A 24,394-nucleotide genomic window follows, 5' to 3' on the forward strand; every position below is an offset into this window, starting at 1 on the left:
GTGTAAGGAAATATTGATTTCTAACAACTTCAATGTTGTGCATTCTACAGAAAACTAGAACTACGACCTTTTCCTCTGAATCATTTAATGTTCATATATTACGGTTCCTCCGGTCATAGCTTTCGTTACACATATGTGCCTTTGTTAGTACAGATTTTTGACACATATTAATAGCAGTGTTGATCTAGTGGCTTCAGCATGCAACCCTGAGGTCGTGGATTCATGTTGGTTTCAAGGCCCTCAGCAGACACAGCCTAGCCTTATAATTAAATATGGAAGAGCTGGTAACCCTGACACAGGTCTTACTCAAAAGGGTTCCCAAATCTTTCACATTACAATGAATTGGTGTTAAAATAATAAACACATTTTTTTTATTTTTATTAGGCGACTGCTATGCTTTGGGTATCGGGTTGGACTCAGGACATAAGTTTGTAGGAAGATTTAAATTTGTTCTCTGCCGCTAGGGCTGTAGCTATGGAGTCCGTAGCATGGGCACGGTCGAATTTTTAAGTGAGTAACTACCATGCTACCTTGCTACCTTGAAAAATTGATGTGGCCGAAGATGGCCGGGGGTGGAAGCTGCAAGTGGTAAAGCAATTCAACATCCTTTTTTGCTTTCATATTAATTAATTTATTTTTATGTTTTCAATTCCTTCCTTGTATAGTGAAAGTAACTTAGGCGGTACATAGGGTTGTATCGGCACTGGATTATGATTATAAGATATGAGTGTAGCGTGACAGATAAACGACGACAAAAATAAGGAAAAGGCCAATATACGATTCGTTAAAAACTTAAATGGACTTGGATTGTGCATATCATGACGTCATAGAATGATATCATAGCGATGGAAGAAGGAAAAGAGGCTGTCAAATAAAGAGATAGAAAGACGATCTGCCGCAAGGATGAAGAAGATCAGCTAGTGAAAAGACAAAAAGGAGGAGGCCTATGTTAGAGTGTAGCGGCTGTCGGGGTTTTTATATTATTTTGTCTGATATTGATAATTCTGTAGTACTTGGCTTGTAACCCGATAGCAATAATTCAATTTAGATGTTAAACGATGAATCACACTTGTCACCAAACAGATTTGAATTTCAAATTTACTGAATGTATGCAAACGTTTATCCACTACTATTATCTATTGTTTTCAAATTGAAGTTGAGGTTTTTTGCTATAAAGCCTAGAATTATTGCTATATTTTGTAAAAGAAACGCAGATTTTTCCACAACTGAGCGTTTCTTAGAGCAAATTTTTTCCTCGCCGAACCAATTCAACTTATAGTCCTTCAAGAAAAAAGCGTACAAATTCTTATTAATTTCCTTATTTCACCGTTCGAGAGAATGTTAAATGTGCGCAGCCAGGGATCGAACCTACGACCTCTGGGATGTCAGTCACACGCTAAAGCCACTACACCAACACTACATTGATGGAAAATAACAGCTCTTAACTCTCGCCTATTACAAGCTTTTCATAAAATCTAATAATTCTTGTCAGATAAATTAAATTCCACCCTATGACGTGTTTAATATTAATATTTGGTTAACAATAAACTAATGAACATGAACAATGACAGATTAAAACCATAAATCATCTTAATATAACAATGAATATGAATAATAGTATAATTTGATAGCTTATTCAGTAATCCATTATGTTTTTGATACCGGAGTATAGTCTCCGCTAAGAGTAAGATTCAGAATCGAACGTTTGACTTCCGTAGGCCAAAAACGTGTTAGAGAGGTTAACAGAAGGAAACAGCTGTTTATGTAGTTTTAAGTAAATATATATTCTTAAATATTTGGCAGTATATTTTGCGTTTAATTGTAAAATATTTCATTAGTGTTATGTTTCCATAAATTATGTATAATAGTAAAATTGGCAAGTTCCGTGTCAGGTAGGTAAAATTCGACAAAATTATTTTATTTCCCTTTAATACAATTCGATAAATAACTTTTGTGAAATAGTGTTTTAACCACTATGGCCAATTGTTTTAATACCAAATAATTAAATGTAGAGATCCCAAAAAAATCGTTCCAGGATCTTTATTATGTATATGATGAAAACAAGATGACTGTGAATAATTTAAGACACATCTTTTCAAATAGATATAGGCAAGATTGTAGAATCGCTAAGTTTTAAAATAAAACACAGTTCTAATAAGTTAAATATAAATGGAGCTTGTGGGCATAAATGGTAAAGAATTAGTTCCAACCAGTGGCGTAGCTAGGTGACCAAGGGCCCTGGGGCAAATTAAAATGGGGGCCCACTGCTATGTAAACTTATTAGGTTTAATCAAATAAAAATATGAAATATACAAATACTTTAAAAATGCTAAGCTACTTAAGCTCTTTTTTGTGTGCAGGGCAGGTATTAAAAATATTAAACAGTAACAACATAAATAACAATTACATAGGCTGCACTAAAAGTATCGGGAATGGAATAATACCACTGTTCCTGTCATATTTAAATCTTTTTAATTGAAAACTCCTTTTTTTTAAATCGTTTTTAAATCCATTTTTTTTTTAAAAGATTCTCGGTCTTTTCACAAAGTTTTGTCAAACTTGTTTAGTCGTTGAGAAAATGGAATTGACTCGAGAAAATTCAAGAGCGATGATTTGTGAATTTATGACGTTCGAAGTGGTTTATCACAAAAACAGTGTGTTGACCGGATGATTTCTGCATTTGGTGATCAAGCCCCATCCAAAACCACAATTTATCGCTGGTTTGCTGAATGTCAACGTACACGTGTCAAGCTCAGTGATGATCCCCGTCATGGTCGTCCAAAAACTGCAGTCACCCAAGAAAACGTTGATGCTGTGCGTAAGCTGATTGAGGAAGATCGACATGTGACATACCGCGAAATTCAGGAAACTTTAGACATTGGCATGAGTCAAATAAAAATAATCTTGCATGAACAATTAGGTGTAAAAAAGTTGTTTTCCCGATGGATACCGCATTCGCTCTGTGAAGAGCAAAAAGCGGCTCGCGTTACTTGGTGCGTCAGAACTTTCGAAAGATTCCACGCAGGATCTTCAAATGCTGTATACAACATCGTATAAGGTGACGAATCCTAAATATACGCGTATGAACCCGAAACAAAAAATCTGTCACGAGTTTGGGTGTTCAAAAATGAGTTCACGTTCACGGAGTGTTGCAAAAAAAATGGTAGCCACGTTTGTCTCTAAAACCGGCCATGTTGCGACTATTCCTCTCGAGGGACAAAGAACGGTTAATGCAGAATGGTAATATGCTAGCATTTGTTTGCCATAGGTCGTTTCTGAACTCCGTAAAGAGAACTGCAACCGCCGCATCATCTTCCATCACGACAATGCGAGTTCTCACACCGCGCACAGAACAAAAGAGTTTTTAGAGCAAGAAAACATAGAATTATTAGACCATCCGCCGTACAGCCCCGACCTAAGCCCTAATGATTTCTATACTTTCCCTAAAATAAAGAATAAATTGCGTGGTCAGAGATTTTCATCACCTGAAGAAGCTGTGGACGCCTACAAAACGGTCATTTTGGAGACCCCAACTTCCGAATGGAATGGTTGCTTCAATGATTGGTTCCATCGTATAAAAAAATGTGTCAAATTTCGCGGAGAATACTTCGAAAAGCAATAAATACATTTATAAATAGTAATGTTGTGTCACTTCCTTGATTCCCGAAATTTTCAGTGCCGCCCTCGTAATACTTGATGTAGATTTGGCGAATAAAATGAAATACAGAAGATTCAAAGGTTTATTATATATAAAGGTTGTGCCTACCAACTGACTAAATAACAATTATATTTACAATTTTTTCCTAGCTTAAGTTTTCGCAAAAGTATCAATGACTTCGTTTAAATCCAGGCTTGATGCGGTTTTGTTTTCAATTGCTATTTAATTCGCGTTATACAATGAGCTGTAGCCGAAATCTTTAGATTTGACACGATTTATTGACTTTAACGGACATCAATATGAGTGGTAAAATCAAATAAAATTGAACCACTATATTGACCAGTACAAAAAAGTTTATTGACATTAGCTTACTTACTCCTGATACAGCATGAATTTTTTAACCGTTCTCAAAAAAATAATCTTAACTCGAATTCACAATAAAACGCACATCGATGAATAATAAAATGCACATATCACTATCCGTCAAATTGACAACACTGCCAACCTACAAAAAGAATTTAGGGGAATTCCCTAGGCATAACTTTTGAATTTCTCTCAAATTAATGTCTTGATTAAAGTGGGGTTGCACCTGTCATATTTATTTTGAAAATGGGAGAAATTTCCAAAAGTTCAGAAGGAACGAGATTTCTGGTGAGGATTCGAGGGCCCCCTGAGCTTGAGGGCCCCGGGGCACTGCCCCGCCTTGCCCCTTGGTAGCTACGCCACTGGTTCCAACTTTGAAGTAGCCTCTGCCCTTGGTGAGTTTTTTACAGGTTGATATTAGTTTAGAGTTAATATGTCACCACGTGCACGGCAAGTGATTTGATTTCTGTACATAATACACGATGGTTCTGAGTGAAAGGTTGTTTGTAATGATTTTCTTAACTGAATAACTTGGTAAACACTGCTTGCCAGTTCTTCTCTTCCGTTCTACGCCCTTGATTTGAGAACTGGCAGTAAATGTAAAATTAGAAGCATTTAATGTATATGTGTATTTTCTTTTTTGACGTTCATAAGTGTCATTGTGTTACCTATATGAATAAATGAGTTTTGACTTTTGACACGCGGTCTTCAGCCTTCGGTGTTGCCAGTAACGATGAAGGACTCTAGGTTCTCGTCGCACCTACGCATTGTGTGACCAAAGTATGAAATGATGCATTCCAATGTTCGTTTCTTACTGTTATAATCCGTAGCACAAAGGCGAAAGATAAATAGAAACCTATTTCCCACCAAGTTTGTGTATTTAAAATCTATAACAGAATAAAAGCAGTTCTGAAATGTCATCATTAGCCATCTTCTATTTTTCTTTTTACGCTATCGATGTCATTAGTATTGCAAACATTTCTCTCAGTTGACGTTGCCACATGAATACAAAACACAATACTTCATAGAAATTACATTCCAATTTTTTATGTGATACGAATATTTTAACCAAGATTAAGTTAAAAAGTAAATAAGAGCAGTGTTGGCCTAGTGGCTTCAGCGTGCGACTCTCATACCTGAAGTTGTAGGTTCGATCCCCGGCTGTCAACCAATGGACTTTCGTTATAATCTTCATATGTGCACATGCAAATGCTCGAACGGTGAAGGAAAACATAGTGAGGAAACCGACATGTCTTAGACCCAAAAAGTAGACGGCCTGTGTCAGGCACTGGAGGCTGCTCACCTTCATGCCTATTAGTTTTAAATGATCATTAAACAGATTCAGAAATCTGAGGCCAAGACCTAAAGAGGTTGTAGCACCACTGATTTATTTATTTAAGTTTATAATATTTCTTTAATAGATTTAATGACTATTACATTATTTTCATAACTCAATTTTGCAAGTTCGTTTAAGCATCGTGGTCACAAGTTGACAGGTTGACAGGATTGATATTATTATTTTGTTTTGTCATTACTTATTCAATTATACCTTTTCTTTTATAAATGTATGTCTTTTAATATTCTGTTTACTTTTACGTAATTTTTTTTGCGATGAATGATGGTTAACGGTATAATAATATAGATAGTCATTTTAATTTAAATACAATGTTTTTTTTTTTAAGACAATTCACACCAATTGACCTAGTCCCATGCTAAGCTGGTGAAGCTTGTGTTATGGGTACTAGGCAACGGATATACATACATATTATAGATAGATAGACATCTTAATACATATTTAAACACCCAAGACCTAAGCACAACACCAAATGCTCATCACATCGATGTTCGTCTCAGCCGGGGATCGAACCCAGGACCCATGGATTCGTAGTCAGGGGTACTAACCACTAGACCAATGTTTAAAGCGCTGAATAGCAATTTTTCATAGTACCTATTTTTAATCAACAATATTTGATATTAAATATATACTAAAGCGTGGGAGTGCCGACGTAGGAAAATCTATTTCCTTAAGTTTCGTGTTACTATTAAGTAATCTATTAAAGTAAATTGGTAGATTGAACCAGGTCACGCAACTTGCGGTGTCAAGGTGATTTACTTGTGTTGGAAGTGCGTAACCTTGATTTTCCCTAAGTTTACGCATATGTGTAGTTCACTTTACATTTGTGGTTATTAAAACCACATTACATACAGTAATACTTAGCTGAGTTTCATTATCGTACGTTGAGGCGGAATATGAAATTCCACCCCTTTGACCTCGATGTCCGTAGTGTCAGAAGTCTCTTGAAGAAGTCTCAGAAGTCTCGTGTCAGAAGCTGAGTTGGGTTGGAAGCAAACCTAAATGCCTAAGAAATCTGAAACAGAATGCCCGACAGATTGTTCGTTTTACGTTTTGAAAGCAAATTTCCTTAATAAAAGTAAACTAAAAAATGAAAACTTTTTTTATTCGGACCTCAATATAAGAACAAACAGTTTGACGTACGTACAAAATATGAAAAGTGGTGCCGTCCCTACAACATGTGAATACGACCTTCGAAATCAAGTACAAAAATTGTAAAAAGAACAAATATTCTACGCTAGATTCTTCTGCAAAAAATTGCCATCCCACGAAATAAAATAAAATTATAAAATAAAATTATGAATTATTTTGTGCCTCGATCATTTCTTACAATTTAAAATTTTAATCTTACACTGTTGTTATGAAATGTTCAATGAAAGAGATCAATCAATGAAATTTAGAGATGTTTCTTCTTCTTCTTGTAGTGCCTCTCCACTACTGGAGGTTGGCGGTCAGCTCGTCATACTCCTTCTTATTCTTTGCCAAGCGCATCAGCTGTTCGCTGGCCACTCTCGTCCATTCTCTGATATTGCGGAGCCACGACTTCCTCCTTCTGCCAGGGCTATTTTCCCTTCGAACTTGCCCATCATGATGACTTGATGAAGTCGGTACCGTTCGTGTTAAAGCACATGTCCCAAGTAACTTATCTTCTTCTTTTCTAGAGATGTTTAAGTTCGGTTATTTCATGAATTTTATTCTAGTAAATATAAAAATAGAACTAGCAACTACGCCTTAGGTAGAAATATAATGTCGGAAACGAGTGCTTAAGGGATTTAGCTCAATCGTACAGTCTTTGAGCCGTAAGTTCTCACGTTTCCTTGTACTTTATATTTCGAATTGTGCAAATGTGAAATCATAAAATGTTCTTGGAAATTCCTCATACATTTCTTTCTTTAAATGTTATAATATTCGAATTTTAATATAATGTAAAGGTTTGATAATATCATTTTTAATAAACTAATATATCATATATAATAAAACAGACATTACGTGACGATAATAAAGATAAAAAGATAAACGATTAAAACTATAGAATTGTATTACCTTTAAACCTAAACTTTTAAAATATGTAACAATGAAAAAATATAGAAGAGATACTACAGAAGAATTACTTGTGGCTTATGTGTGCGACTTCAGACTTTGAGGTCGTATTTCAACTACGGCTAATTAATAATGGAAAATATTGGTAGGGAACCGCCATAACCTTGAAACGTCGACGGTGTGTCAGGCTTAAAAGGGTCACCTATTTGCCTATAAAGAAATAAAAAAAGGGTGCGTGTACGTATGTACGCGCGTAAGAAGCTATAATTCTTTGGCATCATTAAAAATATTTTTTGATTGCTTGCAAATAATTAATTACAATTAAATAATCAAAGACTGGAAAAGGAGTCATTATAGTCAATAAAGTTCTGTTTACATTTGAAAAATTAAATAAATAAATATTTATTATTATTCTCTTACATTAAGTGTAACATAAATTCTATTATTATTCAAATGTTGTTTTTAAATTATGTCCAATGCTGTAGCATCTTCCGTGGGCAACTTCATTCTGTTAATTTTGTGTCACGGTGCGCGAGCATCGTAAAATTTCACTCCCATCAATTTTTCATAACGCGCCTAAAGAAGTATAACTTGAAAAATATCATAAAACAGATACAGAAATTTGCCAAGACAGAGTTGTTTTTTTAAATAAAAAAATGATTGTAATATATTAAAAATATATAATATAAAATCTTTCTCTCTGTAAAATCCCTCTCATTTAAATATCATTTGATTGCGGCGAGTTGAACAATAGAAATGATGATTAAAAGAAATAATTCAAAAGAATATAAATTAAAACTCTTTGACCGAAACCTTCGTATTTTTATTAAAACTCGGCCGTGTGTAATATTTATATTACTAGCTTAAAAAAGAAAAAAACGTTGTGTACGTTTTCTAACTTCATTTGTTTATATTATTTGAAACTCATTTGTTTTTTAGTGCTTTAGGTGCGAATTTTCTATAATTGTTTAATAAACATATGGAGATATTTTATTATACTTTCGAATATTTCTAACAACTGTGACATCAAATTGTTTTTACCGATGTAACAGACACAGATATTTCCAAACGATAAAGGCTAATGCCTTCGAGTGACAAGTGTATCCCGTAATACGCCTTCAAATTTTCCTTGTGTCGTCCCCGGGCGGCGGTTAGAACTTTATTCTCGCTGCGTCACTCGTTTGCGATACAAAAAATGTACACATCTTCGATATAATATGTCAGTGTCACCACGTCACCACGTTTACACAAATTTATAATGCTTTAAGAAAGATCACAACTGAGCGTTTTTCAAGGCAGTTTTTGCCGCGCACTATGTGGAACTAGCTGCCTACTGAAGTATTTCCGAACCAATTCGACTTAGGGTCCTTCAAGAATAGAGCGTACCAATTGTTAAAAGGCCGGAAACGCACTCGCGAGCCCTCTGGCATTGAGAGTGTCCATGGGCGGCGGTATCACTTAACATCAGGTGAGCCTCCGGCCCGTTTGCCCCCCGTTCTATATATAAAAAAAAGATCAGTGTTGGCCTAGTGGCTTCAGCGTGTGACTCTCATACCTGAGGTCGTAGGTTCGAACTCCAGCTGTGCACCAATGGTCTTTCTGTATGTGCGCATTTAACATTTGCTCGAACGGTGAAGGAAAACATCGTGAGGAAACCGACATATCTTAGACCCAAAATGTCGACAGCGTGTGTCAGGCCCTGGAGGCTGTTTGTTCACCTACTTGCCTATTAGATTTAAAAATGATCATGAAACAGATTCAGAAGTCTGAGGCCAAGACTTAAGAGGTTGTAGCGCCACTGATTTTTTTTAAGATCAATCTATTTATTATCCATCACTGAATTTCTTGTAAAGATTTTAAACGCCGAAGATTATATTAAGAAGATTACGTTTGAGGGATTAATTTGAGCCGCACTTGACTTGCAAATTAATCTAAGTTCAATCTTGAAGCCTCAAGCACTGATTTAAGATGGGCTCGATATTAAGAAGCAGTAAGTGACTCTTGAGAGAGAATAATTCAATGTCATATTATTCTATATTAGATTTGCAACTTACATTATTAATTTTCATGTGTCCTTTTATTTTATTATCCTTTTCACTATATTTCATATGTAAACATATGTTTAATTGCTTTCCTTTATTCCATGAGTTTGTCTAAATAACTATAAGTCTTATGTATTTTTGCACTTCCTGCGCTCATCATATCCATTTTTTTTCTCACAGAAGCGATGACGCCGCCAGTTGCCCTTTATTATTTTAACTGTAGTACAATTAAATAGTATACGCAATAAAAAATTATATACTTGCAACGAAGTGTTAATAAATAAATAATTAATTAAATTCGATTGGAGGACAACTTTGAATTTATATTAAGTACTTTTCCATTTATTTAGTTATTAAGCTTACGACATCACACACAGTACTTAATCTAATAATTATTTTACAAAATCTTACATCTAAAATGTGTGACAATAAACGTAAACATAAGTTTCACAAAAAAATAAAAAAATAATCTACTATATAAAAATAAGTCGGGTTTTCCTTCCTGACGCTATAACTCCAGAACGCACGAACCGATTTCCACGGTTTTACATTCGTTGGAAAGGTCTCGGGCTCCGTGAGGTTTATAGCAAAAAGAAAAAGAGAAGACAATTCAGGAAAAATTTCAACAGAAAAGCGGGATCACCAAACGAAATGTTTCACCAAACGAAATGTTACATAAAACGAAGCCATCTGGTGGCGAAACGGAGTTCGCCGGGTTTGCTAGTACAAGTATAAAAAATAATTATTTATTTTGCCCTTTTTGACCAAAAAGTATTAATTGCAGCTGTTTTTCCAGATGTCTTGGAAACTGAAATTCTGTAATTAAAAGCATAATTCCAAAGATACCTTCGTTGGTGGTGAAACCTATTCCCAGTGATTAATGGTTTTGTAATAAGAAGACATGTCTAGTAGATTTATAACCTGATACTGAGTTCCATTTGTCAATTCCTTTTGGGTCACTCGTTAAGTTATAACAAATGGTTACACGTCAACAATGGTTATGGGAACCCGATCCGTGTCGTGATGAATAGAAGGATTGTCTCCCTATTGATCAATGATTGATAGCTCTTTCTTAATACTTTAGATTTGTCAGTGTTCAAATGTGTTTCTCGTATGCGCTACGTTCGAGGTTCTACTCGCACTAAACTTTAAAATGGAAATTAATTCTATGGGCTATTCTACTATATCAGCAGTAGGCATGGTGAAATAGGAGCACGCACTTACATTCTCGTGGGAACTATATGTATGAATATGTCTGTCGTAACGACGAGTGAAATAAAAAAATACTACAACAATTGGTTAAAATTATGAAAGTTAATAAGTATTTTATTAAAATTACAATTAAAGTAAGTATGTACTGTATTAGTTTTAATAAAATTCGCAATTAAACACCGCAACTATCACATAACATGAATAATAAATCCGTGATTCAATAATAGGATTGCTGAACTTCTAGGAAGTTTCGCTTGCAGTGTATAATGACGTAGCAAACTTTAAGCTCACAAAACAGGCTTTCGGCTGTCTAATAGTTTTAGTGGAATATACGAAATCTAGATATTAAAACATACAGGGTATTGTTGTATTGCTGGGTATTTGGTTATGGTTAGGCCAGGTTTAACTTTTTTGATCGTTTAACTTTGATTTGTACTTTTGGCTAATAAAAAATAATGTTTTGGTTATGTTGTATGTAATATGTGGTTTGTTAAATATGCACTTTTTGTTTTTTGCCAAAAGTAGGTATTTCTATTTTATATTTTCCGTACAAGGGGTTGCCTGGAAGAAATCCCTTGCTTGCTATAAGGCCGCCCGTTTTTTAATAACTTAGACAGCCTAATAACTTATGTAGCCTGTTTTTTTTAAGGTAACGAAGGGTAAATAAATAAATTATTATGGAATAGTATGGGTGTGGTACATCTTATATAGACTTGAAAAATATTTTTTTTTTCTTTTGTTTTGTTCAGATCGCCCTTTTTAGCGACAATTAAAACATTAATTACTACAAATGCGATTTAATAAACAGTTTTATTTACGCATTCGCTCAAAGTTATTTACTTCATTATTGCAATTTCAATATTTGCGAATCGTTCAGGATTTCGGATTCGATTAACAAAGAGTTAACGCTATATTAAAATTGGTTTTTTATTTCATTTAAACGTTGACGTAAAACACACCAGTGGGGCTGTGTGTGGGCAAAATATTACGTAGCGTTTTGACGACTCTTTGGTCTAGTGGTTAGTACCCCTGACTGCGAATCCATGGGTCCCGGGTTTGATCCCCGGCTGAGACGAACATCGATGTGATGAGCATTTGGCGTTGTGCTTAGGTCTTGCTTAAATCGTCGTTCGGTCGTGTTTAAATATGTATTTATATGTCTATCTATAATATGTATGTATATCCGTTGCCCATAACACAAGCTTCACCAGCTTAGCATGGGACTAGGTCAATTGGAGTGAATTGTCTTAAAAAAAAAAACTAACAGTCCATTCGTGTCCAGATAGGGCTCGAACTTACGATCTTAGACCTCAGATTCTCAAGCCAGTTCTTACTGTTATATCATTACAAAATAAATAAAAACGGTGTCACATTCTTCATGGAAATGGAAATTCTAATCATTTATTAACATCTGATTATAATAACACATGATTAATTTCGATTCAGTTTTTGAATATAAGAACTGGCCACCCATGGTGTTTCATAATAAATTATGGTTATTGATTCGTACTAATAATAGAAATGTATTGGACGCTTACATTGACGTCACTTACTTTTAATACTGGTGCAAACGTAATGAATTTACAGTGATTTGGTATTTCTTTTCTAAATCAGAAACTAAGAATGAATATCTCTTAAGAAATGAACTGTTCACTTTTTTATTCAGAATAATTTCTGGTCTGCGTTATATTCCTTATTTCAGGATTAATATATATATAAGGCTGTGAGAGTCTATGGCCGAATTATTTGTTTTCTTTTCTTATATTTTTTCACTAAAAGAAATCTTATCAAAATCCTTTAAAATATCTTTAGTAAAAGTATGTATATCAAATAAGCCAACTTGTCCTTATTAGTAATTAGAAAAACCTTACAGTACCTTCCAGAAGGAGCTAATTAGCCAAAAACAAATGTGTTTTTTGCTAATTAGTGCGGAAACTGATTTCACACTACAAACATACATACCCAATAGTGTACTTATAATATAGTACTTATAAATACTACAAAAAATGCTACTAATAATTTGATAATACTATCAAACATGGAATTTCTCTTTAATAACCTACCTTGCTGGTGTTTGCAACGTGAGTCGAGAAAGTCAGTTTTACTTGTGACTTGTTGGTCAAAAATCTATCAGCTATAAGGCAAAGTGTTTTAATATTCCGATATGTAAATAGTTGCTCCGAGCTATGCTAGTGGTTTTAACGTGTAAGCCTCATCCCTGAGGTCGTATCTTCGATCCTCGTACCTGTACAATAATGGACATTTTATGTATGGACGCATAACACTCGCTCGTACGGTGAAGTAAAGCATCATGTGGCTATTAAGAAAAATAAATTATCACGAAACATATACGCCAAGGTTGTAGCGCCATGGTTTTATTTAATTTATTAATGTGAAATTTTTTACAATACCATACCCATTCCTCAATAATATACAAATAAAGACGCGATTCTTATAAACTTGAATACGTAGATAAAAATTCAATTTAATTAATATAAACCATTTATTATGTAATACGTAATAAAATTTACCATTGTAATACAAAATAAGCCATTAATTCCAACGAAGCCTCTTGATAAATGGCGGTTATTAACTGAGCTGTCATTTTCACTTGTTCTTAACGATACTCTTCATGGCGGGAATAAAATATAATGATGTTATTAAGGAAGATGTCTTGTTAATAAGATTGGAGGGTAGGTTTTATCATTAACTAGTGAATCATTACGGTCAAGCGTGTTTTTTTGCAATTTACATGTGTCAAATTGTTATTTACGGAACAGATGCAGAAATATGTCTGCCCCCATAAGGGAAGGAATAGCGCATCTATCATCTATTGCGTGTTGTTCCAACGAGAATAAAGTAAAACAAAAAACATGGCGATTAAAAAGAGTGCCGGAGAGTTTACTGCCAGTTCTTCTCGTCCGTTCTACACCTTTGATTTGAGAACTGGCAATAAATGTAAAATTAGAAGCATTTAGCATTTAATATGTATTTCTGTATTGACGTTCATAAGTGTACATTGTGTTACCTAATGAATAAATGATTTTGTTGCTTAAGTTTTGATAAGTACAGGAATTGTATTTCTTTGTTTTATGGAGTATGGTAGGGTTATGAATGCAGTCCAAGTGTGCCACAAAATGACGCAAGTTGCTTGATTAAAGAATCATAGTACATCGATTTTACATTTGTTAAAGCAATGAAACTGGATCTAGTAGAAAATCTTATCGTATATAACGTATCATAATTATAATAAATGTTTGATCTATTACACTCTTTGGAATGGATTGGAGGAGGCAAAATATAGTAATTATTCTTAAAAAAAATAATAGTTGTATGAATTCCTGGGCTGGTTCTTCTCAGACCAGAGCGATTAATTGTATGTCTTATCTTATTATCATGTGTCATTAAGAAATTATAAATTATCATTGAAATTATTTTCTCGAAATTATAATTTTAACCTTTTTAGCTGAATACAGCCAACAATATTTACCATCATAACAATAAAGATATTCCATAACTTACAAGGATTATTCGATCCGTTAGTAATATAATGAAACTCACGCCAAAGCATCAGTAATGTTCTCCCGATAAATCCTTTAAGCTGCCAATATTACCCGATATTACGAAAACGTCATAGGCAAGGTTATTGGCAAGCTTATTACTTCGTGGCCAGTTAATTACGTATACTTTGTGAACTACGTAATCAAAAACAGAGAGGTTAGTCTCTTTATATAATGATGCACCAACCAACGTTCATTTCGTATAATATATAAGGCTGTTAATCAGAAAACGTGGCGTGGAATCATTACAATAAGTCCCAACACTTCACTTCTTGTGTGTGTAAAAATTGTGTGGTTCATTAAATGTTAAATAAAAATAATAATAACATACTATATTTTTAATTAATGGCTTGATTTAAGGAATCATAGCACAAAAGGGGTTCTTTTTTACTTTTATATCTTACAATAGAAGCCTTCTTACTCATGTTTTTCTTAGTTCAACATACAAGCCAATACTTGAGACCAGCCAACTCGCCCACATATCACATTGCATATTAATATGTATATTATAATCCTGAGTGAATATTAATTAATAAACCTTAATTAAAATACTTATGTATATATAATATATCTTAATTTAGCGGCTTAAGTAATATTTAACTCTTAATAGACGATTTGTATCGCTGATGTTAGAAACAAGCCATTCCAGAGTAACGGACGTATTAACCTAATTACCTGAAAACAAGGTCGACATTTGAATTGAGGAATTTAGAAAATATTCGCTGTAAGTTAGCTACGATTTACGTAGCATTTTGCTACGCCGTAGGCTATTACAGAACTAATTACATTAATAACGACAAGGCTAAACTTACGGTCCTTATTAAGGAATCGTTTTTATTAAGAAAAATTAGAACATATTTATGTTCCATTGCTTAAATTACCAATTGGAGTTAGTGGTTAAGGTTACGATTTATTATTAAGGTCATGCATTCGATTACTGCTCAATGAATGATTTTTCGTTCTAAATAATAAAAAGAAAACTTGAATTAAAATATCATTAAACCTTGTTGAGAACCAGGTAAAACTTGCTGAGTTTCTTGCCCGTTCTTCTCAGAACCAGGCCTCCTGGTAGTTTTGCGAACGGATGGCGTAGTCTTGCTCTTTCGTGAATTTTGTAAACGTTTTTGACATTCATAAGCATGCCCTAACACGCATCTAAATTGAATAAACGTATTTTGATTTTGATCAGGAAATTGTAATCTTTTATAAGTAACTCATATTGTTGGTATATAAGTATTAGTTATCATATAAGTTGAGTTTACAACTTCAGTTACCGTTTATATAAGTATTAGTAAAGATTATTTACCAAACTTTTATATAATTAATAGATTTATAAATCTATTTTGAAGAGGGTCACAATTTTTCTTAGTTCTTTCTTAGTTTTATAAGCGTGGTGATTCCCTATGTTCGGCCAAGGCTCGTACACGTTATCTACAGGAACTTGTTTAATTTTTAATTCCGCCCAACATTGTAATCGAATTAAGTGTAATGAAGGAAAACAGGTCTAACGTTACGAAATTTGAGGGAGGTTTTATTAAATTAATGATAACGTTTCTCTCTGTAATTAGCTTTTTATGCTTAATTGACCTATATTATGTATACCAGTACATGGTCGAGTATCTATTTAGCGCCATAATTTGTTAATGGTCTCGGTGTGACTAAGTCCATGGGCTTATAGAAAGTTTTCACTAAAGAAAAAAATTATATCAGGCTGTGCAAGTCTTATATTTTGGACGCAGCTTCGCCCGTGGATCTCGTCTCTTTTAGCCAGGCAATACCTCATTATTGTTCTATTCTTTTGTATTGCATCGCAATTCATGAATCCGTGACATTTGCTTTTCAGATTTTAGTTTATTTTATTTTTAAAAAAATTATAGATATAATTTTAGATTAAGGTTGATGCTTCTATAATTTTTTATAAGATTTGGTTATGCACTTCTTGCATTTTACCCATCATATTTCTCTTTTTAGTTTCTTTTCTTACTAGGGTTGCCTTGAAGAGATCGCTTGTTAGTCATAAGGCCGGCGGTATCATTCCTTGTAATGTTTTTTTTTGTTTTCTATAAATGTAAGGAAGTGTAAATAAATAAAATTAAAATAATTATTGCGTTAATAAGGCCGTGGCCGGGATTCTTTGTACAATATACGAAAAATATTTAAAATATATTTGTTTGGACTATGTGTTTATTGTTGGAACTGATAGAACAATAAAACAATGGTTTTCATACATTTAGTATAAGTAATATTCAAACAAAGCGTGTTATGTTAAGCTATCTTAAAGTTAGTCATTGACCTATATTAGACAATTGAGACGCGTCTAAAAATACAAAAGCTCCAATCATTAGCATACATTTATTATTACTCTGGAATACTACGAAAGCAATTGATGTATGATCGATATCATAAGTCATGAGTCATGTTCACGATCTATCACGACTTGTGAATTAAGTTTTAAATATCACCTAGTTACAACTACTGTTTACAATTTAACTAATGCACTGTGACAATTACAGCGTAAATACGATCGTCTTTACGAAATATAAACAAAAGAAAATACTAATTAGTTGCCATAGTTACCATTTTTTCCGATGCGTTTTTGTTTACAATAATTTCATATTTGTCAACATTTTACTGTGGAACTCAAACCTGGCTAAATTGTAATTAAAAGTCTGTATTTAGGTTTAAAGACTCAAGAAGTCTGTATTGAGATTTGTTCTCATATTAGACAATAGTTACTTACATGAGAACTTATATACTAAAGATACGTTTATCACGTTGTGGGTCATTGAAGAGCTTGAAGGATGAATTAGAGAGTAGAACTTGGGTGGACTTTCATTTACGTAGAGAACGGGGATCACTCAAGATATGGTCTTTTAGTCTTAATTTAAATATTACCAGGCTGTCTGCACTTTTTTACCGTAATTGGTTCTAAACTTAGGTAGAATTAGATTGTGAGGGCGTCGTGAACTGCGCTTCTGAATTTGATTTATTTTAGTGAAAGTAATTTGAATAACTAAGTGAAAATAGTCGTATAAGCCAAGTTTCAAAGTCAAATCCTTTTTTTTCAATTAGACCATCTAAAATGGCACTTTTGAACGTCAAAAAAAAATATGAAGATGATTCTAGTTGCCCCTTCCAAAAGGTAGTTTCGTGTGGAGAAGAATGGGCAAGAAACTCCACACTTACTCTTTTAAAATAGGTTTACAATATTTTGTTACATTTGTTAAATAATTATATGTGAAGACAATGTACTCTTAGAATAAACTACTATACTAAAAAAGTTAGTATACATCAATGATAGTTATATTTGAATGTTAATAAAATGTGAATTTATTTCATCCATTTTAATTGTTACAGAAAAGTAATCCCGCTGCACATAATCGAAGAGGACAGCTATGAGAAGGACGTACTTTTCTACGTCAACATCGGTGACCCAGAATTGCTTGATGGTATGTATATGATGGTTTCTTTATTAAATTTTTCCATAATAATATAAAAAATAGTATTATTTCAAATTAAAGCACATTAGCACTTTATAAGGTCCTTCTTCAAACTTGTATTCAACGGATTTAGTTGTATGGCAAATTGGTTTCATATAAACATTTAAAGGCGATTTTGAGCCGTAATTTTTTTGTTACAGCTGGCTTGAATAGTACTGAAAAGAGCTAGCTCGAAACTCTTTAGTTCGTTTAAAAATATGTATCATCATATATTCTATATATTTAACATAAAATTTATTGAAAGAAATTGAATTGTGGTTTTTGGCTTAAATAATAAACAAATTTTAAATCCTCAATGGTGAAGTTGAATGAAATTTTAATTATTTTTGCCTTTTAATTATGGACAACAAATTTGAAAAAGGACTTAATAATTGGAATCACTTTACAACTGAATTAATCAGTCATTAATTTAATTATCCGTTAATTAATAATTACTGAAGGTTGTAGATTGATGAAGCATGATATTTATCAGTATATTTAATAGATTCTTTCTTTAGGGTATTATAGTTTTTTTTTAATTTTAATTATTTATATATGTAACTTAATAATAAAAATTACTTTCTCTCCTTGGTTATGTTCTTAATTTCTCTTTAAAATAAGCATACAATGTGACAATATGTTATGTTATTTCGGAGCTTTCTGTACGACACCTGAGCTACGGTAGTGGTTGTGTTAATATAACAACGAAATATTATACGATTCGACCCATTATATAATATAATATATACATGTATTGAATATATAACGCCAACACGAAAACCGATACGTTATTGTGTAACCTAGTGGCAAGTTTCCGTAAACCGGATGTGGCTAGATAAAGAATAAAAGTAGGTAATATTGTTCCATAAATAAATAATTGTTTATTTTCGGTTTATCTATAAAGTATCGATCGATGTATATTATATTAAGTAATTTATTTAATTTTTTAATGTTTCTATCTTTACGTCTGGGTTATCTGGAAGAAATTGCTTTTAGCAGTAAGGCTGCCCAATTACATTCCTTGTCCTACTTTTTTCTTATATATTCTGTTATTGTATAGAGGATTCAGCGTGCGACTCTCATCGCTGAGGTCGTAGGTTCAAACCCCAACTGTGCACCAATTGACTTTTATACGTGCGCATTTAATACTCCCTCGTACGGTGATTGAAGACATCGTGAGGAAACCGACAAGCCTTAGGAAAAAACAAATAATCGCAAAACACCAAATCACCGAAGAATGTTATGCCACTGGTTTTTTAAGTATTATACACCAAAATTGCATATTATACCAGTTTGGACTTTTATTTCGAGTATAATGTTTAATATAAAGATCTTAAAAGGAATATTAGCGCAACCCAAAACGTTGTAAATTGTAGGAACATTGTTATTAAAACTGGGTTGCTTCGAAGTCATCGCGTCGCTATACGTTTCAGTCTAGGTATAATATTGTCAATTATTAAAAATACAATTTAAATAGCCCTCCTATACTCCTTGTTGTGAGATTTGAACGCTTCTATAACGATAAAATAAATAATATAAATCATTTTTGAGTTTTACTTTTAAATGGGAAATTGTGTACAAATACAGTAAGCAAACAAGTTTCCTCTACAATGGGACAATAACGTACTCACCAAAACAAACGACTTCGTAACAGATTTTCCGAAATGGAAATCTTTTTTGACATCGCCGAAGGGTAAATAATAAAATGGCGTCCTATCTAAATTGACAAAGGACATGTTGTGTTTTGATTCGACAGTTTCCCGTAACCTGCAGGATATTGGATTGACTTTTTATTAACAATTGTAAACATAGTTTCGCTATCAGAAAAAGATATGATTTTCGCGAGAGTAGTTCAGGTTTTCTATTTATGTTATATCTATTACGTATTGAAATGAAACTCAAATCTAATCCCAACTGTTTGACATACAATTATTTTGCATATGCACTGGCTATGCTTGCGATCATCCGTCATAAAACGGTAGGTGGCGCTGTTGGGGTTCAGTGGCAACCGCTGCAGATAGCAAGCAACCTAGGTTTTGTTAGGAATTCAACCTGCAAGTACAGTTTTAGTTAGGGCAGAAATACACTTATATCTGAAAGAGACAAAATAATTTATTTCACCCAAAAATGTTAGCGGATATACTGTGTTGCCAAAATTAGAAATTTTGCAATAAATTTATAAATCATTTTACTTTATTCGTACAAAATTCCAATAAAATTATTGAGGCGAAACTGGTAGAGTATGGCTTTCAAATCATTTACAAGGATAATGTAATAAAAAGTGCCTTACACATTTTTGTGGTTTCTGGTATATTTTTGTGAGAAAATTTTTGGATTCTTAATAAAGCTTTCAATTCCTTGTATTTGTATGTTATTTAATTATCAAGTAAAGTCATTATATATTATTAGTAAAAGCACAAATTTCAAATTTAAAAAAATCCATAATTCCATTGAGCTTTAGTCAGATTTAAGCTACCTTTGGCCCAAATTATTTATCCCAAATTAAGTGCACAGATTCTAAGGCAGTATTATGTGAAGCTTTAGTCAGTTTGAAGTCACCATCAGTTTTCCAAAGAATGTTATTAAAAGTGCAAGTGGAACTATAAATATGTGTGGTATTCAATACATACTGCGTTGAACACACAGATACCATAAAAATATATAATATAACAAATAAATCAATTGCGCTACAACATTTTTAGGTCTGGGCCTCAGATTTCTGTATGAGTTTCATGATCATTTGTCAATCTAATTATTCAAGTAGGTGATTAGCCTCCTGAGCCTGACACACGCTGTCGACTTTTTAGGTCTAAGGCAAGCCGGTTCCCTCGCGATGTATTCCATCACCGTTCGAGTGAATGATAAATGCGCACATAGAAAAAAGTCCATTGGTCCAGCCGGGAATCGAACCTACGTCAAGGCCAACACTGCTCACAATATAAAATAATATATAAGTTTTGAAGTTCTGCTTGAAAAAGCGGTAAATCACAGGTAGTTTCTACCTGTTCTATAGGTTTAAAGGCGATATACAACATTTATCGTTTTTTATCGGTGTATCTGAATTATTTATAATACAGGCCCGAAAATGTCTGTAGTGAGGGATTACGGTATGTTTGATTTATCGCGGGTGTGCGTTTTTCTTCCAACGTAAAAACTGGAGATACGATCGGGGTTCATACCTTTAAACGAGCAACACATTACAGGTAATATTTTCCAAATAAAACTTCTTTAACGGATTTACTTACATCCAGTAATGTAAATAGTAATATTTTTAAGTTGCCGCCTGGTAGAAAGTACCGGTGACCCCAGAGCTGGTTCTTTTCTCGACGAATAAGTATTGCAATACAGCGAGGAAATGCTGCCAGCGTTACACTGCGACAGGGACCAAACCTTTTAAATTTCTTTTAATTTTTAATTATTATAACGATTACAATAAAGGTTTAGAATATTGTAAATAATGTATCTTTTTGTGTTGGGAAGTCCATTTTACGAGAAAGGCTATAAAATATATATATTTTTTAATTCAGTTACTTTCACATTTACAAACACTTTTCTATTTAATCTTTTAATCTTTACGTAACTATGAACCCTTTTTTGGCAAAGGCCTACTTCAAATCCCGCCATTCCTCTCTGCCATTTGCTGCCATGTACCACCTGCTGTTTCTTCACATCCACCTTCTAAGTTGTTTTCCTATTTTTCGTTTGCTGTACCTTGGGCACCAGTTTAGTACTCTTTGCTCCACTTTTCTGTTCCTCTTGCCATGATAGACACATAATATTAATAAGAGCACACCTAATACAAAGTAAACTATATAACCACTCAGTCAGGTAATCAAGCTAAGATCTTAATGGATGGTGGAGCGTGTTTTTTCAGTATGCAAATATAACGGATCGTTAAAACTGAAGGTGCAAAACCGACAAAGGTAGATATTTGTTATTCAAACCCTTGAATTATTTAGAAGGTCATTTTGTTTCGCAAAAGAAAAACATTACTCGCGGTAATATGATTGCTTTCGTATTCCATACTGAACGTTTCAGTATGTTATGTCTATTTATAAAGAACTTCGTATAAAACTCACCTCAAAAATAATCACATTTGTATATAAATTGAAGTGTAGCACACAAACTCAAACTCAAACATCGGTAAACTTATGAACGTCAGAAAAGAAGTTAAATTAATTGTAAATTTACATTTACTACCAGTTCGCAAGTCAAGAGCGTAGAGTGGCCATTTATAGAGTAGATACTTTATAAATTTGTAGAAGGTCCCAGAGCTACTTACAGAAATATTTTCGAAACAATTCAATTCAGGGTCCTTCACTTCAAGCGTTCTCAAAGGGCATCTACAGAGAGCGTCTATCGCCTTCAGTCTCGAACTGTGGATGACCTCTGCCTCATTCAGGGTCAAGTCAAGTAAGTCAAAAGGCTAGCGACGTACTTGCATGCGAGCAAGTTAGCGTCCTGCCCGTTTTCCCCCCGCTCTATAAAAATAAGGAACTTCGTTCCAAAAAGGATCCCCGAAGCGCTGATGGTTGATGGTTACTCTGCCAACAAGACAACAGTTTTGACGGCAATTGAACCTACAATTTTTGGGTTATATACTATTTACGTTTAAGTATATATATATGTGGTATGTTGGCATTTAATAAGTCATTCCACAATGCGGAATGTCTTATAATGTTTCATAATCAGTGGTGGCTTCAGCGTGCAGCTCTCATCCCTGAGATCGTAGGTTTGACCCCAGCTGTGCACCAATGGACTTTCTTTCTATGTGCGCATTTGACATTGACGCTGATCGTTTGAACGGTGAAAGAAAACATCTTGAGGAAACCGGCTTGCCTTAGACCTAAAAAAGTCGACGGCGTGTGTCAGACTCAGGAGGTTGATCACCTACTTCCCCATTAGATTGACAAATGATCAAAAAACAGATTTAGAAATCTGAGGCCCAGACCTAAAGAAGCTTTTAGCGCTGCTGATTTTTTTATGTTTCATAAGCGTTAATAACAATCCATACCCCGTTCCCTTAATCAGTTGTTAACCTACTGGGAATTAGAATTAATATCTTATTTTTTTTTCTATTTGTGTATGTATGTTTTACCCAACATACACATGTTTCATTATTATTGTGCATTACATAACTTGGCATTTAGTTTGTATGTCGATTGAGAATAAAAATACATGATCGATTTTTCTTTCCGTGAATGCGATTACTGTATCGTAACCTATAATTTAGTCACAACCATGTTTAACCAACCACGTAAGGGTCCAAATTATGTTTGTTTACTTTGAACTTTCAACCCTTAAAATAGCTCAGGTGTTGGGTGTAGTCTTGACTTCGCGGTTTTCGCATCACGTGTTTAATAAGAGAAACTTTTAGGCCTCTTAATATGTAAAAGTATAAAAAGTTTAAATTATTAACCGTCTATTGCAGACGGTTAATAATTATTAAGAAATAAAAAAAACATAATTGTCATTTAAGAAAAAATATTTTTTTTTATGGATGGATGGATGGATTTCAGAGCTGGGAAATAGGTATTTTTCACATAAAACGGTTCCCAAATCTAAAAAATAATTCATTGTTGTATTAAATAAATACATTTTTTTTTTAATTAAAATATATTCTAATCTTATTAAGTAGTTTTCTATCCACTGACGTGTGGTTACTGAACCTGTTAGTTAATATTTTCAAATCAATCAGTGTGAATATTATATAAACATTTTTCGTTAATTTATGTAAATTTATATTGCAAATACACCACCGATATACAGGATGTCGTATTTGATTAACCTGGTTTATACAGGGCTACAATTTACGGCTGGGAGGGAAATAAGGTTAATTTGATTGTGTTGATTCGCACGATGCCAGCGTTTATAAGGTGAATTGGCACATTTGTGTAAGTAGCAATTCGTAAGATGACTTTATACATAAAATGTTACCTATCGCGCCTGAATAAATCATCAGCTTTTTATATTGGCAGCGTTTTTAGGTTCCAAAATTTTGTACATACAATTTTCGCTTGCCAATGTGACAAGAAATATATTAAACATCGAGTCATATTCTCCGTAAACGGCCATTAGATTTCTCCACCCCTAATATAAATATTTATCAGTACTTTAGTTCTAAGGAAAACTAGATTTAACTGATGAGATAGTCTATAATTCAAAGTATTTCTTGTTTTTTTAGTTACTGGGGTCGCCTGGAAGAGATTGCTTTTTAGCGATAAGGCAACCCGTTGCCGCCTTAATTTATGTTATCTGAATGTATATCTATTAAATATGTAACTAAGTGGTTATACATAAAAAATATAAATAAATCTTTGTAAATTGGAGTGTACAAGCGATAATTGCGTAACAACCGGATATTATATTATTATAAAACTAAACTAACCATGTACAAATAATCGAATACACATACATATGCACGACGGGGTTCTAATATATCCTTACGTACGCTTTGGCGTTCCAAGGACAACCGACCCAATGTTTCGTTTTCGCACTTTACCCCGGTCTATTATTCCGTCTAATTGCAATATCATATTTTTGATAAAGGATTAAGAGTTATCGTTATAGTTAAGCAAAATCAATTTTAATAGCTCATTTGGAAAATTAAATCTTATATAATAAGGAAATATTTTATTAAAAAAACAATACTCCTTATTTTTTTGTATTTATACTTAAATTTATTG

General features: G+C 33.4%; 1 protein-coding gene across 2 annotated transcripts in view; it reads left to right on the forward strand.

Annotated features, from left to right (window-relative positions):
• LOC125054850 (sodium/calcium exchanger 3) overlaps positions 1–24,394 on the forward strand; it is a 77,553-nt gene that overhangs the window by 39,034 nt on the left and 14,125 nt on the right. For both annotated transcript variants that reach the window (XM_047656978.1, XM_047656979.1), the window contains exon 2: positions 17,587–17,678. In XM_047656978.1, coding sequence (XP_047512934.1) covers positions 17,587–17,678 — 92 coding nt within the window. The remainder of the gene's footprint in view (positions 1–17,586; positions 17,679–24,394) is intronic.

This window comes from Pieris napi, chromosome 12 (genome assembly GCF_905475465.1).
Source record: "Pieris napi chromosome 12, ilPieNapi1.2, whole genome shotgun sequence".
In the NCBI taxonomy this organism is placed as follows: Eukaryota; Metazoa; Arthropoda; class Insecta; order Lepidoptera; family Pieridae; genus Pieris; species Pieris napi.